The sequence below is a fragment of the Gracilinanus agilis genome, chromosome 4 (assembly GCF_016433145.1).
Source record: "Gracilinanus agilis isolate LMUSP501 chromosome 4, AgileGrace, whole genome shotgun sequence".
Classification (NCBI taxonomy): Eukaryota; Metazoa; Chordata; class Mammalia; order Didelphimorphia; family Didelphidae; genus Gracilinanus; species Gracilinanus agilis.
Genome location: NC_058133.1, coordinates 219,550,236 through 219,567,862, shown reverse-complemented (window position 1 = coordinate 219,567,862; position 17,627 = coordinate 219,550,236). Strand labels below are relative to the sequence as shown.

At 34.8% G+C, this 17,627-nt stretch overlaps 1 protein-coding gene across 1 annotated transcript in view; it reads right to left on the bottom strand.

Annotated features, from left to right (window-relative positions):
- The window catches only part of LOC123245328 (ABC-type organic anion transporter ABCA8-like), a 114,015-nt gene that overhangs the window by 13,798 nt on the left and 82,590 nt on the right, over window positions 1-17,627 (bottom strand). Inside the window, exons 24-36 of the mRNA XM_044674176.1 lie at window positions 17,306-17,413; window positions 14,090-14,263; window positions 13,514-13,627; window positions 11,824-11,943; window positions 10,067-10,153; window positions 9,318-9,409; window positions 6,603-6,723; window positions 5,955-6,072; window positions 5,198-5,289; window positions 2,748-2,923; window positions 1,321-1,396; window positions 1,151-1,245; window positions 451-570 (exon numbers count right to left, since the gene is read on the bottom strand). Of these exons, the coding sequence (XP_044530111.1) occupies window positions 451-570; window positions 1,151-1,245; window positions 1,321-1,396; window positions 2,748-2,923; window positions 5,198-5,289; window positions 5,955-6,072; window positions 6,603-6,723; window positions 9,318-9,409; window positions 10,067-10,153; window positions 11,824-11,943; window positions 13,514-13,627; window positions 14,090-14,263; window positions 17,306-17,413 (1,493 nt within the window). The remainder of the gene's footprint in view (window positions 1-450; window positions 571-1,150; window positions 1,246-1,320; window positions 1,397-2,747; window positions 2,924-5,197; window positions 5,290-5,954; window positions 6,073-6,602; window positions 6,724-9,317; window positions 9,410-10,066; window positions 10,154-11,823; window positions 11,944-13,513; window positions 13,628-14,089; window positions 14,264-17,305; window positions 17,414-17,627) is intronic.

Here is a 17,627-nt window from a genome sequence, read left to right as displayed (position 1 = left end):
AGAGAGAGAGAGAGAGAGAGAGAGAGAGAGAGAGAGAGAGAGAGAGAGAGAGAGAGAGAGAGAGAGAGAATAAAAAACACATTTACTACCTAACTTATTGCTATTCTTTGTTCTGTGAATGGTTGATATGAGGCCTCATTATTGGACCAGGAGTAATAGATGTAAGTAATTGAGGTCAGTAGAATACCAGAGGGATCTCTTTTTATTATGCCTTTGCTTATAATTTTTACCTTCTGTCTTGGAATCAATACTATGTATTGGTTCTGAGGGAGAAGAATAGTAAGAGCTGGGCATTTGGGGTTAAGCAACTTGTCCAGGTTCATATAGTTGGGAAGTGTCTGAGGTCAGATTTGAACCTAGGACATCCTGTTATTAGGTATGACTCTCAATCCACAGAGCCACCTATTTGCCTCTTTTTAAAAAAATTTAGTGGGACGTTCATTCACCCACCGTAGCTTTCCTGACACCATGATGGCCACTCGATCACAAAGAACTTCAGCCTCTGCCATGTAATGTGTGGTGAGGATGGCCCCACTTTCCTTCTTCTTAAAGATTGCTCGAATAGCCTGCCTAAGTGAATTCAAGAAAATATGTGCAATTAGGAGCACACCAATATTTCTATAAAATTTGACAAAATAAATTGGAATAATTACAGAAAATACTTGCCTAAGCAATTCAAATCAAATAAAGGGGAGAGCAATCCTGGAGAGGACGAATTGAAGGATAGGAAAGAACCCAAAAAGATAAAGATGTATGAATTGAAGGAATTGAATTGAACAAAATATAGTGAATAGGGTAGTTTCTCTCAAAAGAAGGTAGAAGTTGAAGCTATAAAAAGAGAGAAGCATTGAGTTAATTTTAAAGAATGCAAATAAACTCATAAGATAAAACTGGAGGAAAATAGCAAAATCCTTAGAGATTTATTAGGACTTTGAATTAGCTATTTTATTGGGCTATTTATTCCTGTATGAGGTCAAGGTCAGAAACATCATAGAAACCATTTGTGCTAAATAGGTTTCAGTAGAGCAGAGCAGTTAGAATGAATTAAGAAATAGAGCTTTTTAAATGATAAATTTTCATAGGATCAAGTAGAAGTTTAAAATCTAAACAGACTTTGTTTGGTCTTGAGTTTTCTTACACTCATCCTCACCATATTTGTTGCTGCCCTTCTGGGTCCATTCCAGTTGATGGTTCATCCAGAAGTATGACAGCTGGATTTCCCAAGATACTCAGAGCAAAGCACAACTAAAATTCAGAGAAACAGTTAGTGACTATCCTCATCATAACAAGGCTTAGAAAAATGCCAAACACATCACATACCTTTCGAGTTATGCCTGTTGACAGTTCCTTGATTGGAACTTTCATGTAGTCCTGAAGTTTGAGAGCATCCTTTAATCTGAAAGAAAACACATTAATTGGAGAAATGAAAATTAAAGCAACTCTGAGGTTCTACCTGACACCCATAAGATGAGCCAAGATAAAAAAAATGTGGGAAACATTGTAGGAAAATAAACCACTAATGAATTATTGTTGGTGCTGTGGATGGATTCAGCTATTCTTGGACAGCAATTTTAAATTATATAAAAAAGGTCACTGAAGTGTGCATATATCCTTTGGCTCAGCAATCTCACCCTTAGATTTCTACTTCAAAGAGTTAAAAAAAGGTAAAAAGTGCCCATATATACAACAATGTTTAGATTGAATAGGTTAACATCGATTGGGGAATGACTAAACAAATTATGGCACATTAATGTAATAAGATGTTATCATAAGAAATAATATAAGGAATGACAAAAATGTATGGTTTCAGAGAAACCTGGGATTTAAGTGAACAAATAGAAAGTAAAGTGAGCAGAATCATTAAAATTTTCTATGATAATAAGAACATTGTAAAGACATATAACTTTGAAGATCTTGGAAACTGATCAATTCACTGACCAATAATGAAGCATGCTACCCACCTCCTGACAGGGAGATAATGGATTCAAGATGAAGAAAGAGACATGCATTTTTAAATGTGTTCAATGTGGAAATGTCTTTTCTTTTATTATGCATATTTATTACAAGATTTTATTTCATTTTTCAGTGTGGGGATAGGAGAGAAACTAAATGCTTGTTATTGAAAATTTTAAAAGAATAAAAAACTTTCAATCAGATTTTTGGTGAATGGTGGCTATTAGAAGAATGTATCCAGAAAAGGGCATAAGAATAGTATAGAAGAGCTAGTAATTATCATTCTCAACATCTCAATTCTAGCCATTATGAAGTAATTTAGAAAGAGAGGAGTTCTGGTGCTTCCCTAGAAGATACTTGGCATCCTAATTTTGTTTAACATCAAAAGTATTCATTTCAGTTTGTTTTGATCAATTGAGATCATATTTCAAAATCTGTTTCCTATTAGGTTTTAAAAAATAACAATTAATGAACTGGGACAAAATAAAATGGGACCACTCTCAGATGGATCACTTATGATTGATCTGACTTTGGAGACCTAATCTAAAATCTTAATGCTTGTTTTTGTGTAGAAAGCAGCACTATCATGTTCTCACTCTTATCCCAAAGGAATAACTAAGTGAATATTAGATATGGACAGAATATCATTCTTTCCTGTACTTAATAGTATTCTTATTTTTTAACAAAGCCAGTTAATTTTGCACACCCAACACAAATACCTCTCTACCTTCACCCTTCTTACAACTCTGCCCTCTTTTCCTCCAGAAAATCGGCAGTTTCATTTTTTACTATACCGTGCTATAGTGACCATGGCATCTTCCTTCTTCATCCCTTTCACTGCAGCATAGATCTCCAGATGTTCTCTCACTGTAAAGTTTTGCCACAGTGAATTCTCCTGAGCACAGTACCCAAGGATATTGATTGCATTAATATCTCTTTGCTGACTTGTTTTGCTTCCTTTCAGAACCACCTACAAAATAAGTCCACATTCAAATTTGACATACAATTTTTTTTAATTTCAAAATTTACAAAACCAAATAAAACAAGCATTTCCATATGCAAAGAACTAGATTTTTCATAAATGAAATCACAAATCTTTTACATGTTTAGCTTATTTTTATTTATATCTACATAATAAATCCCATCTGAAATTATGAGCTTTTATCCAAAGCATCACTCTAGGTAAGTGCAGAGATATTCATCACTAGTTTATCCATAAAGGAATGACTTTTCTGTCATAATAATTTTTGCATATGACTTACTATGTTATACTCACCTTGTGATTAGTATCACATAAATAATATATATTTTGGGGGGGACCTGTTGTAATAGCTTCCCAAATAGTCCCCATGTCTCTAGTCTTTTCCCTTTCCAGTTCATCCTCTATCTGACTTCCATTGATATTCCTGGAGTAAGAGTATGACCATATCACTCTACTGTTCAAGATTCTTCAATGGTTCTCTATTGTCTTGAAGATAAAAAAGAAACAGTCTCTACTTTTTGGTTTTTAAAAAGCTCTTCCTTTCCAGTTCTGTTGTCTTTCCAGGCTGATTTCATATTGTTACCCCCTAAGAACCTTGTTCCAATCAGATAGGTTGTTAATTATTCCTTATATACAACTATCTCTTGGAATCTGTAGATTCCATCAAAACTTAGCTTTTGTTATTTTCTATATAGTCTTTCCTTCCTTATTCTCCTACTTGTTGATATTTTTTTCTTATTTCTCCCCCATACCACTATGATCTTGTATTTACTTAACATAGGCATATATAAGATATATTTTTTACATTTGATTATCAGTGTGCATGCAGTTTTTGTTTTTATAGAATATAGGCTTCTTAAAGGCAGGGACTGTCCCATTTTTGTCTTTCTGTCTTTACTATATGTGGCTAGCCCATAATACAGAAGATGAATGATCAGCATTTTTCAGAATAAATTCAGAGACCAAATATAGCTTTTAAACACACACATATGTTGAAGCAATGTATTTCTTCTTGTAATTTGAGTTAAAAGAAAATCTAAAAAGTAGATATAGAAGAGCAAAAAGGATAGCAGAATAAGTTCATGAGAATTGGTATGAACAAAAGTAGAGAAGATATTTGCAGAGAAATGCCTCTCTCAGCTTCCTTCTCTGTCACGTGCCTCAGGCTTCTCTCTTCTCTCCCTCACTCCAAGCCAGTGGCTCAGAGATCCTGGTACTTGGCTTCTAACACAAGTTTCTCCATTTCCCTGTTTGAGTTGGTGGCCTAATGCTGAACCCCTGACTCTGACTTCCCTTTGATGACTCCTTACTTGTTTTCACTTCTTTTAATATCTCGTATGCATGCTTGGATCTCCTTGGACATCCTACCCACTCAAGGGCCCCCAGTTTCATCTATATGTCTTTCCCTGAATTGGAATCCAGAATTTCAGCCTTAAGGTAGGTTTTATCTAGTTGTAAAAGGATTTTTCCTTTCCCTTTCCCCTCTGTTCTAGTATTGACTAGTTCCAACCTGCCAAAATTAGATTCACTTTGTCAGAAGGTCACTACTCCACCACCACCACCACCACCACTACTACTACTACTGCTGCTGCTGCTGCTACTATTCCTCCCCTCCTCCTTCTCTTTTTCCTTTTTCCTCCTCCTCCTATAGTTGTACTGCTGCTACTACTACTACTAGATAACATTTACATAGTGCTTACTATGGGCTAGACATTGTGCTAAATGCTTTACATTTATTATTATTATTTGGTCCTTCTAATATCCTTGGGAGATAAGTGCTAATATTACCCCCATTTTATAGATGAGGCAACTGAGTCAAATAGAAGTTAAGTAACTTTCCCAAAGTCACACAGGTAGTAAGTATATAAGGCCGTATTTATATTCAGTTCTTTCACACTAAAGATCCAGAATTCTAGCTGCTTCAATTTTTCTGCAACTATTATTTTAAAATTTTCTTGTCATTCCATTTTGTATCCATAGCATCTAAGACAGCATACATACATTGGGCACTTGAATCTTTTATAAAGATATCACTGTGGGCAATTCAGATTTCCTTTCACTGACTTTGTCTTCATTGCTACTTACAGAGATATGAACTCATATTTCATTCTCTGCCCTAAATTTAGTTTGTGAAAAAGATTTATGACCATTTGTTATAAATTGAAATTTGAAAGAGTAAAGATCCTGAAGATTTTTTATCACTATTTATTCTATTTCTGATACATTCAACTAAAGTATTTTCCCTGTTTTTTTTTCTCTTACCTTCCCTGCTGTTGGTCTCGTGTCTCCAGTTATCATCCTAATAGCTGTACTTTTACCTGCTCCATTGTGTCCCAGTAGTCCCAGTACCTCCCCTGGAGGGAAAAGTTAGTGATAATCAGTGATTCCCTGTGCCCTATATTCTTATATAAGAGTTGCACTTTTATTCTTTTGAATAAATCCCAAGCTAATTTGTTTTGTGGATTGCTTTTTGATAAATGGCCAGAAACAAGTATATTAGTTAGTAAGGGGAATAGCCCTGTAAATACTGGGGCATTATGTAGTCTGTGAGAAGGGGAAAGGGGAGATTTTAGCTCAGAAACTCTAACTATTGAACCAACAAAGTAGTGGCCCAGTCATGGGTTTGCCATGATCCTAGATAAAGCTTGGTGATATATTGGTTTCTTGGTTAATGCAATAGAGTGTCCAGAAGCTTAGATGGAAACCCTGCTTCTATAAGTAATAAATGAAATTCTTACTAATGGTCATTTGCCCAATAACCCTTTTGGAAAAAAGAAGCACATGCTTAATCAAGCCTCCTTGAATAAAGTATGCCCATAAGAATTCCCATAGAAAGTTTAGCGGTTTGTGGGTAACTTGGGGAATGACCAACAATGGCAGCTTTGGAATATCTGGAAGTCCCTTTGACTCTCAGAATCTTCCCTCCAAAAAGGCACTGTGCATGAGATCTAGAACAATAATAGTTGAATCCACAGAACATAGAAGGGAAACCCCAGATAAAATCCTTTTGAGTTAAGACCTTTTTTTACACAGAAAGAGATATTTCTTGTAGCCACTTTCTTCTTTCTCTTTGCAAAACAGCTTTTCTTCTTGCCTTCATATTCTTTTCGCAGACAGCTGGCAATAATAACAGGTTTCTGGAAAAGAAACTAGAACTTTATTTTCTCCTTAGTATCTTAGCCAGATACTGTGTTCTCCCTGGCTCTCAAATCTCCTTGTCCCAGGCCATGGACCAACTTAGTTCAAATTGAGGGTAGTGCTTAAATGACATAGTTGAGGATACTATTCCAGCTTATGTTCATAAATAGAAAGTTCATTTTCCTACACATGAATGTGCAATGGAACTAAATAATGTTTTCTGTGAGTTTCTTTTTCTCTATACAGAATGAAGAATTAGGCTAAAGAAGGCCATATCACAGAAGCCAAAAGCCACAGATCTGATACCTGTTCACCATTCCTTAGAATCTGCCTTATCCAAGTCCTTTGACTCACCAAGGCTTTTTAAAATTTTAGAATAATTTTTATCCTTAACAACCTCAAGTAGATAAAATGCCATATTCTTTTCCTTTAGCTTTGTCATTCCAGAATAAATCAAAGATCGCTTATTCTACTTGAGAGAATATAGTCCCATAAGCATTTCAGTAAACATGTATACATAGAGTTTCACCTCTTCCATGTCAGAAGCAGTCAGTTCCCTCAGAGTTCTAGCTCTTTCTGCCTGAACATCTTCATCCTCATTTTCTGGTTCTTCAGGGTTTGTACCAGCGTCACTATTTGTAGGAAAAATTCTACAAAGGACAAAAAAAGTGACAAATATTGATTTCTAGATATAGTTGATGTAAAAAATTGGCACTGTCTGCTAATTTTTTATCTTTGTTTCTAAAGAGATTAAACTACTTACTCTTGTCTGCTTAATATTCTCAACTGTAAAATGGGAATAATGAGAGTATTTACCTCTCAAGGTTGTTGTGAGGATATGATAGCATATATTTTTCTTTTCTTTTTTTTTTTATTTTAAACCCTTAACTTCTGTGCATTGACTTATAGATGGAAGAGTGGTAATGGTAGGCAATGGGGGTCAAGTGACTTGCCCAGGGTCACACAGCTGGGAAGTGTCTGAGGCTGGATTTGAACCTAGGACCTCCCGTCTCCAGGCCTGGCTCTCAATCCACTGAGCTACCCAGCTGCCCCCAATAGCACATATTTTTTTTTACCCTTGTACTTCGGTGTATTGTCTCATAGGTGGAAGATTGGTAAGGGTGGGCAATGGGGGTCAAGTGACTTGCCCAGGGTCACACAGCTGGGAAGTGGCTGAGGCCGGGTTTGAACCTAGGACCTCCTGTCTCTAGGCCTGACTCTCACTCCACTGAGCTACCCAGCTGCCAGCACATATTTTTAAAGGGCTTAATAAAGTACAGCAAGCCCTTAATAAATACTCTTTTAAACTACTTAAATAAAACTATCGTCATTCAAATCTTACCAAATTTTTACTTGATCAAGAACTGAGGATAGTGCTTCATCATCTACTACATTTATTTTGAAACTAAATCCATCTCTGTGGTATACAAAATACTCTATAATCGGGCTCTGTTCCCTGAATCCAAACTCATTTCCTGCTACTCCACTAACACAGGTCTCTATTCCACTTAGACTGGTTTTGTTATTGTTCTCTGCATATCTATTCTCATTTTTATCAATTTACCTTTGGTAGTATTTTACCACTCTAAGAACTGACTTTCCCCCTTTCTACATATTGAAATCCTTTGTGCCCTTCAATGTGCGAATCAAATCCTTACTTCAATCATTCATTCAACAAGCATTTATTCAATGCCTTGTATGTGCAAAACACTGTGCTAAGTTCTACCAACAAAAAGACAGAAATGGTCACTCCCCGCAAGAAGATTTTTCATTCCTGGAGGGATAAAGCAAGGACACATGTAAGTGAAAAAAAAACCACATAGTTCACTTTTCCTTCTATCCCAATGCTTTGCATATTATTTGACACATTAGTAGGTCCATACTAAGTATTAATTGACTGGTGCCTTAAAGGAAATTAGAGATTCTATTAAGTAGAGGTGAGGTAGGGATACATTCCAGATATAAGGGTCCCCGTGTTCAAAAGAAGAGGCTGAAAATGGGATGGTTTGAATAGAAAATAGAGTTAGCTAATTTGACTAAATTGGAGATTTTCGGAAAGAAATGTGAAGTATGGAGGGCAAGGCATGTAGAAAATAAAGATTTTTTTAATAGGGGATTAATATAATCAGAAATGTGTTTATAGAAAGATCTATTTGGCAACTAAATGGAAGATCAATTGGAGTGGGGAGTGATTGGAAATAGGGAGACCATTCAAAAGGTTATCTCAGGAGTCTGGGTGTGAAGTAGATAGAATCTGAACTAGGACAGAAATTATATGAGTAGAGAAAATGGCATAGGTGCAATAGATATTTTCAGGATACAATCAGCAAGACTTAATAATTGATTATATATATTGTGAAGGAAAGGAGAAAATTAATGATAACTCTAGGAATATGAACGTGAATGAAAAGGAAGATGATAGTTACATGAGGGGGTCACATATGTTTCTTAATTCAAATATATGAGACTTGTTTTTCTAACCACAATCTTCTTGAGTTTAGGGATACTACTTTATATCTTTTACCTTTATTTACCAAATATAGTTCTTGCAAATTTTCTTAAGAAAACCTTACTTATCAATTTATGTTTATTGTTGTTCCATGGTTTTAGTCATGTCACACTCTTTGTGATTTCATTTAGACTTTTCTTGGCAAAGATACTGAAGGCGTTTGCCATTTCCTTCTCCAGTTCATTTTATAGATGAGGAAATTGAGGCAAACAGGGTTGAGTGGCTTCCCTAGGGTCACACAGCTATCTGAGTATCTGAGACTGGATTTGAACCCCCACCTTCCTGACCCTGGACCCAACCTTCTATCAACTGTGTCACCTAGTTGTGTCCCTTAACATTTAGTAGGGACTCACCAGCTACAGTCCTTCTGGTAAAATGACAGATAAATAGACTACTCTCTGCTTTGCTCCTATGCACTACAGGCATTGCCATCTGATGTGTTATTACAGTATAAGAATTCCCAGAGTTGGTCATCTAATTTTCCATTGCACCTTAAAGAACAACTTAGAACTTTCTATTGCCCACCTTTACAGATGAACCCACCTATATGTGTTGTATCTCTTAATTAGAATGTCAGCTTCTTGAAAATGGGATCTGTTTCTCCATTGTATTTGTATTCCCAGCATTTTGCACAGTGCTTAATAAATTTAATAAATGTTTTTCCATTAAATTCTGACGCATTCCGCTGAATTTGTAAATTAAACATTGAATATTATTTCCCCCTCCCCTGCTAACCTGAAAACAGGGTCTTTTCCCATGGATTGCTGTCCATATTTCATTTCCAGACATCGTAGAACAAAAAGGAAAATGATACAATGAAGGTAAGGCTGTGGATAAAGAAAAACACAGTAACAATATAGCAGAAATTATTTCTATATTTCCATTAACATGATAATTTCTGTTTTATTACTATGAAAGAGCACTAAAAATAAATATGGTTGGTAATAAATACAAAACAAAACTCAGACCAGATCTTCTATTTAAAGAGTAGTAAATAGTTGTAAGAAGTAGTTTAAAAGAATACTAAGAACAGGAGGATAAATTATTACCTCATTTTCCTCAACTGTGAACCCATAAAGCTGCATAATTCTTATAGCTTTGGATTCAGATTTAGTTATGAACTTTTTACAAAAAATTGTTCCAAGTTTTATAGTCATCAAAGTGGACTAATGTCAATATGAAACAACCACTAACCAGTGTAAGAAAAGACAAATACCAGAGGATATCAGACTGTTGAAGATTTTCCTCTAAATTATTATAATTTCATCATGTTCAATACTTGCAAATGGATTGCTTTAGACTGACATATATGTCCACATTCCCAAATATCCACATTCCCAAACACACATCTACTTGCAGCAAGTTTAAAATCATGTCTCTGTAAAACCTTATATATCTGAACAGTCAAAATGAGACCAAATTTATGATATAGAAAATATTCCCACCCTTAATACACACATATCCAAATGGAAAAGTCTTCTTACTATGAGAATTGTGAAGAAGACGTTTTCGTTGATGCCATCTATTTCATACTCTAGATTCTTAGACTTTCTGAAATACTTATAGTTGATCTGATAAAGAAAAACCATGGTTAGTTTAAAGTTTGTCTATAACATGAATCATTTCTAAATAAATGCATGTTGCAGATAATGAACATCTCTGTTCAATTACTCCTTGTGTGTCATGGCAAAGATATTCCTTAAGGAAAGAGAGAAGAGCAATTGTCTGCTTCTACAGTCACAGCCTACAAGACTCTCAGGTCTCCTGTTTTTCTTTGCAGTTTTAATTATGATAGATTTAAATTGCATTGTAAACAAGATCAAGCATTCCCCAGAATTTTGTTTTCATTTCCTTCCTTGATGATGCCACCTTTCTTTCCCCAGACAGGCAGAAATCCAGCCTTCTCCTCCCTATTTACACCTAAGAAGAAGAAAGAATCCAAAGTATTCACAGTAGCATTATGCATGTCAAATAAATCCATACATAATGGTGAATAAATTAAGGTCTAATTGAGATATTCCTCTTTCAGAGAACTTTGAATCTTAAGCAAAGTCTTGTCTTTATATAAAGAAATATATTTCATTTTGTAAAATTTCAGAAATCAATAATCTAATAGAAGGGGGCACATCTCTGGGGAGGGAATACTTTTGGGTGTTATGTAAATCACATCACAGGATTGGCTACTTTGCCTAGGAATTTGCATAACCTATGACTTTAGGGCAGAGATTTTTTTTTTTAAATCTTTACCTCTCATCACAGAATCAATATTGTGCATTGGTTCCAAGGCAGAAAAAAGAGAAAGACTAGGCAATGGTGATTAAGTGACTTGCTGAGAGTCCCACAGCTAGGAAGTGTTTGAAGTCAAATTTGAACCCAGGACCTCCTGTCTCTAGGCTTGGCTCTCAAATCACCTAGCTGCTCCCTAGAAGTTTTCAACCTTTTTTCACATTACAGACTTCTTTGAGAGTATGGTGAATCTTATGGACCCCTGCTTCTCAGAATACTTTTAAAAGTATAAAATACAATATATAAGATTGTAAAGGAAAATAATTTTATTCACATATAGTCATTATATGTAGTCATCAAAGTCTTAAAAATGTTTTAAAACACAGTTAATAGACTCCAAATTAGGAGCCATTGCTTTAGAGGGCAGGTAGGTGGCTCAGTTGGTTGAGAGCCAGACCAAGAGATAAGAGGTCCTGGATTTAAATATGGATTTAGATACTTCCTAGCTGTGGGATCCTGGCCAAGTCACTTTACCTCCATTATCTAACCTTTCCTGCTTGGAACAAACACATGATATTGATTCTAAGCTGTAAGGTGAGGTTTTTTTTTTTTTAAACTTTTCTTTAGAGAGTCTGTTAGAGAGTCTGATGGTTTTATGCACCTACTCCACCAATGAATCAGCATACAGAGGGGAAGAGTAATCCTTTTCCTGCTCCCCCCACCCCCCCTAAAAAAAACAATGTGGCACTTACTCCTATTGGTTGATGAATTTAATTGTCTTAAAGAGTATAAAAAATTGGACTTCTCAAGCAAGTCAGTCAAAAAAAGTTTATTAATCTCATAAAATGTTTCAGGCATTGTACTAAGCAATGACCTCTCAACATCGTCTGGCTTAAAAATCCATCTAGAACTACACAGCACCAACATAAGATTGTATTTTTCATTGTTTTTCACTGAGGCACAAAGCTTTTATCCAAATAACCACATGTTCAATGATCAAGTCTCTAGTGCTTACCTCCAAAATCAGCATTGTGCATCCAAACAAGGTGAAGTAGGGTATGAATGCAATACAACAAAGCATTCCAGATAGTTCAAAATGAACTGTTTGATTAAAAGTAAATATGAACAACGAAGTCTGTAAGAAAGTTTTATAGAGTTATAAACAAATTTTAATTCACTTTCAATATTTTTATTATTTCTTTTCAATATCTTTTCAATTTCAATTTCTCCTCAATATCTTTATAATTATTTAAATATTTTATTAGACATGTTATATCTAATATTTTTGTCTTCATTTGGTCTCATTTTAGTTTACATTTTAGTTTACTCTGCTTTAGTTTGGTTTTTAATATCTTTTAACATTTAGCTCCCACCTGCCCAGATTTATTTCACATTTTCCCTATTTACACACTCTATTTTGTAGACAAACTACCCGACTTTTTGTTTCCCATATTCAACATTATATATTAAACCTCCTTGCCTTTATGTAGGCTCCATCTCTTTATTTTCTCTATATTTCCAAAGTGTTAGGAGTTAGATGACTTGCTCATAATCACACACACATATTCAGTATATATGGGAGGCAGGATTTGAACCCAAATATTCTTTGTTAAAAAAACCTTATCTCCCATCTTAGAATCAATACTGTGTGTTGGTTCCAAGGCAGAAGTTAAGTGACTTGCCCAGGGTCACACAGCTGGGAAGTGTCTGAGGCCAGATTTGAACCCAGGACCTCCAGTCTCTAGGTCTGGCTCTCAATCAACTGAGCCATGCAGCTGCCCCCCAAATATTCCTTTTTCTAAGGCAGCACTATCCAGTACTCTATGCTGCTATTTTGATTTGAATTTCTCTAATCAATAATGTTTTCAAGCATTTTTATATAGCTATATATAGCTTTAATTTCTTCATCCAAAAACTGTTTATTCATATGTTTTGATCATTTATGAATTAGAGAATGGCTCATGTTTTCTGAGAAAATGTCTATAAAATTTTCCTCCCAATTTTCTGCCTTTGTTCTAATTTTGCAAAGCTATTGATACCTTTGGAAAAGTTCCAGGTGCAAATGTAACTTTTATATAGTACTTTAAGCTTTGCAAAGAACTTTATGAATGTCATTTCATTTTATCCTCACAACAAACTGGAAGGTGGTACTATTATTATTTCCATTTTGGATAGGTGGAATCTGAGGTAGAATGAACTTAAGTTACTTGAACGACATCACAGGACTACTAAATCTAAGCCTGGATTTGGACTCAGGTCTTCTCAACTCTAGGACCTGCTTTTGGTTCACTACCTGCTAGTAATCCTCACATTAATTCTACTCCTGGCAAAATTATAAATAAAGGGTTTCTCCCTGATCTCTTAGGAACCGCAGACAGTAATAATTTGATCTATTGGGCTCCCGTGTTCTCTATTGTAGATGTAAAGTGATGTTAATGGCAATATATTTCAGAAACCTCTGAGTATTATAGGAAGTCAAATCATTAGAATTAATTTGTAGACAATTCTATATAATTAGAAATAATTTATATCATTCCAAATATGCAGAAGAGGGAAAAAGAATGTCCAGGGATGAATACACAGAGGAAGAAAAAGACATATAATTTCAATTCTATGAAAAGCTTCTTTGAAGGATAAACCAAACATATCCTTTAATTTACCTCAATATCTCAGAACATGAATATTCATCATACATATGTACTTACAATAAAGAAGAAAGTAGACCAGATGCCACTGTTTTTTCTCCCTTTCTTAAAAATGAATGAAATCACATATGTGAAGAAGACACTTGAGCCAGCATAACCAATAGTACAGATGATCTAGAAGCAAGGAAATTTATCATTAAGTTAAGATATTTTCCACAAAAATATCAAATCCCTATGATTCATAAATTCAATTTTGCATAAGAATTTTTGAATGTTCTTTCATATGTGAAAAATTACAGAATAATATAAAATATTTCTCTTCAATTCTGGTCATAACAGCAAGGATTCATTAAGCATTTATTATATGCCAGTCCAGGAAAGCAAATACTGTACAAGTAGAAAGTCTCTGCCTTGTAGAAACATATTCTAATGGAAAAGGACAAGGACACACACACACACAAAGAAAGCTAAAAAGAAAGGATTGAAGAAGATACCCTTGTTTTGACATTGCAGAGGAAAGTCCAGAGTCAAGACTATAACCTGGAAGAATGAGGACATAGCTCTCCTGGGTACTTTTCTTGATATAATATTCCTTGCTTTCTGATATAATTTTCTTAAGATCTTGCTTTAACTTACCTGAATAAATAGGATACCAGTGTTCACTGTGTAGAAGCCCAAGTTAATAAAGTATATAATTGCATGTAATAAAAGAAGAATTATGAGGTTCAAAGGAATATCCACCAGTGCCAGCCCACACCAGTAGGCTGAAGGATAAAGACCTGAAATCCTTAGTTGGGCATGAGCTTTTATCTAATTCAAAAAAATAAAAAGAAAAGAGAGATAAAAATGGTGCTGAAATTTAGGATATTTTAAAAATGAAGCAACAAAGAATACTATGAATACATACATTTAAAAGTATTGCAATGAATAAGTTAAATTACAGAATTCGAGGAAAGAAAATTTGTCCTGATAGCTGACCATGAGGATGTGATAGGATGGAACTCATATTTGATTTATCACTTTGGAAAAGTATTATACCCTATTTAAAAGGGATAGAACGAGTTAAAGGGATGAATAAGCATTAAATATTAACAATAATACCTCAGTGATAAATTATAAATGAATTCTTTAAGAGGTAGAAGTGAAAAATGACTACTACAGCAGTATATAGAACACCACATTTGGAATTTGTATGACTTGGGTTCAAAAACCAACCCATACTAGATACTTGACCCTGAGCAAATCACCTAACCGCTATATGCCTTGGTTTCCTTAAAAAATGAGGGGATTGAGGGGATTGGTCTTAAAGGCCTACCAGGTCCCTTTCATATCTGACTCTGACTATTCCCAAAAAGGAGCAATTGGTTGTGGAGGAAAAAATCATGAGAACATTGAGGGAATTGACCATTCTACCTTTGAACTGATTACAGATAAAAGGAAAGCCAGAGAAATATGATAAACATCTTGGACTTTGGAAAAGCATATTTCAAAGTACTCAGAGAAAGGACAGGGAGAATTGTGTGCCTTAAATTTTACAATTGAAATTGTCTTTAAGCGGGATTAGAAGTTATTAAGAATGAAATTGTGTTGATATAAGTATAAGCTATTCCCAAGAAGAAGAAAAGGTAGAGTTGTTTAAAGTGATGGATGTATATTGATAGTCAATTAATTGCACAAATAAGATATTTACAAATCACAAAGCAAGGATAACAAGTAGTAAAGGATGAATTAAAAAATGGCACACTATAGTGAATAATATTAGGATTTGAAGTTTTAAGTGACCTCAGAGGTCATCTGGTTCCACTTCCTTTTTTTTTTAACAGAATGAAGACCCAGAAGAATTGAAAGGCTTGTCTCTAACTTGCACAAATAGACAATAGCATATCTAGGATTCAAAATGAGGTCCTTCTGACTTCAAATATTGTAGTCTCCATCCCACCATTCCTGGTTTGTGTGACTTATACTGCCCTTGGTTCTCAAGCTAAAAATGAAACATTTCTGTCAGTGAATGCTAAGGACAGCATGTATAGATAGATCTCGTGAAGATTTTGTATACATGAGATGGTAGGCACATAGATTAGTTGTTAGTGTGTAACACTATTGACCCCAAGTTTCCCATGAGAACAAAGGCTCATCTTTACAATTCTAATATTCTATTGGCATTGCAATATAGCAGCAAGACATCAAACATTGCCTTTGAGGAACTAAAAAAAATTATCTCAAAAAGGTGAAGGGGTGGCCATTGTTAGGTCTGAACAGGATGCAACAGGAAGAACTCTTAAGATTGGCAGTGAAAAACACCATTAAGCAAATGTACTGTAGTGAATTTTGGATGATCATATGGCAAGAATGAAGGATGGGGGGCATCTGGGTAGCTCAGTGGATTGAGAGTCAGGGCTAGAGATGGGAGGTCCTAGGTTCAAATCCAGCCTCAGACACTTCCCAGCTGTGTGACCCTGGGCAAGTCACTTGACCTCCATTGCCCACCCTTACCAATCATCCACCTATGAGCCAATACACAGAAGTTAAGGGTTAAAAAAGAAAAGAATGAAGGATGACAGGGAGGGATAGCTAGAGTATTCCACTAGTACCTTAATAATGTCAGGAGAAAGTAAGGAAGACCACTAGCAAGTTGGGTGACCTCCTTCTGGTTAGCTTTGGGGAAGAGTTGGACAATGTCATATCATATGGGCAAGCCTGAGTAAATTGTAATATATGTCATGGGAAGTGACTCCTAAATTGGTAAGATCATAAAACCATTTGAATGTTTAAAAACAAACCAAATAATTATACGACACCTAGAAATAGTTTGAGTATCTTATTATTATCACAACTGATATAATTAAATTCCCTATGCTGACAAAATTCAAACAAATTCATTCCAGACAAATTTTTAAAAGTAGGTAAAAGATAGTCCCTTAAAGTGGGTTTCATATTTTTCATATCTTTGTGAGCATGTTTTGTATATATCTACAAACAGTTGTATCTCTGTTCCTTAAGCCCTACAGTAAATGAAGATTCATCCATCTTTGCATTCATGACTCCAATTGCATTTCCATCACTTTCATCTACTTTAACTTTTCAATAAATTTTTGGGACCTTGAAAATAGTATAGTGGAAAGAGCAGTGGACCTAGATTCCAGATATGAAAATTTAAATCTCAATTTTCTTCTAGCTAGCTATGTGATCTGGAACAAGTAACTTAACTCATTGGAATTTCAATTTCTTATTGTGTATGTTGCGAATAATAATTCCTGTATTTCCAACATCATGAAGTTCTTTCATTATTATAATGAATAGTGATGGAGTTATTTTAACAACAACAGATGAGTAAGCTGAATATTTTTTCTAATTCAGTTTAATTTCTTCATTACTTTCTCTTCACCTTTATCAGCTTCTTTCCTTATTCTGTCAATGCCACATTTGCTTGGAGGAGTATCTGATATTTTTGTATTGTACTGAAGGGAAGAGCTTCCCCTCCTCCCCATATTCTAATAAGTTTTTTCTTTCTTGGTCTGTTTTTATTTTTTTTAGTGAATTTGCCCCTTTTGGATGTCTCTTATATTTATTGCTTTGATATTCTTCTGACTGTCATCTCCTTTCAGACTGATATCTACCATAAATAATTACTTTATATCTCTGTTTTGCTTTAACACAATATGATTCATAGTAAACTCTCTCCCTTGTTTCAAAGCAATTATAACCACCAATTAGGGCAAATATAGACAGGAAATGAATTAAGCGCTACTCCTGGAAATATTTCAAACATTGTTCAAGGGGAAAACTGCTGTATACTTTAAAAAATCCATCTTCAATTTCTAAAATAAGTTCACTTCAGTAATTTTTTCTTACTTTATAATCAGCGATGCTGCTCATTGCCAAATAAGGAGAAAGACTGGTTGTTGCTAAAATCAGTAAAAGATCTGCCTCTATATTATTCATTGAACTAGGCTCAAAATCCTGAAAGAAAGAAGCATAAATATCATCAGTCAATGCAGTACAACAAGGAAAGCAGAAAATTATAATTACTGTTAATACAAATTTTCTGCAGCTGAAGTGCTTAAGCTAAAAGTGTTAATGTTAATTTTTCATCCTAAAGTCAAGAAGGAGCACAAGCTCTGGCAGATTAAGTAAGATGAAAAGTCTTCAAATGTGAGATGGCATATGGTTAAGT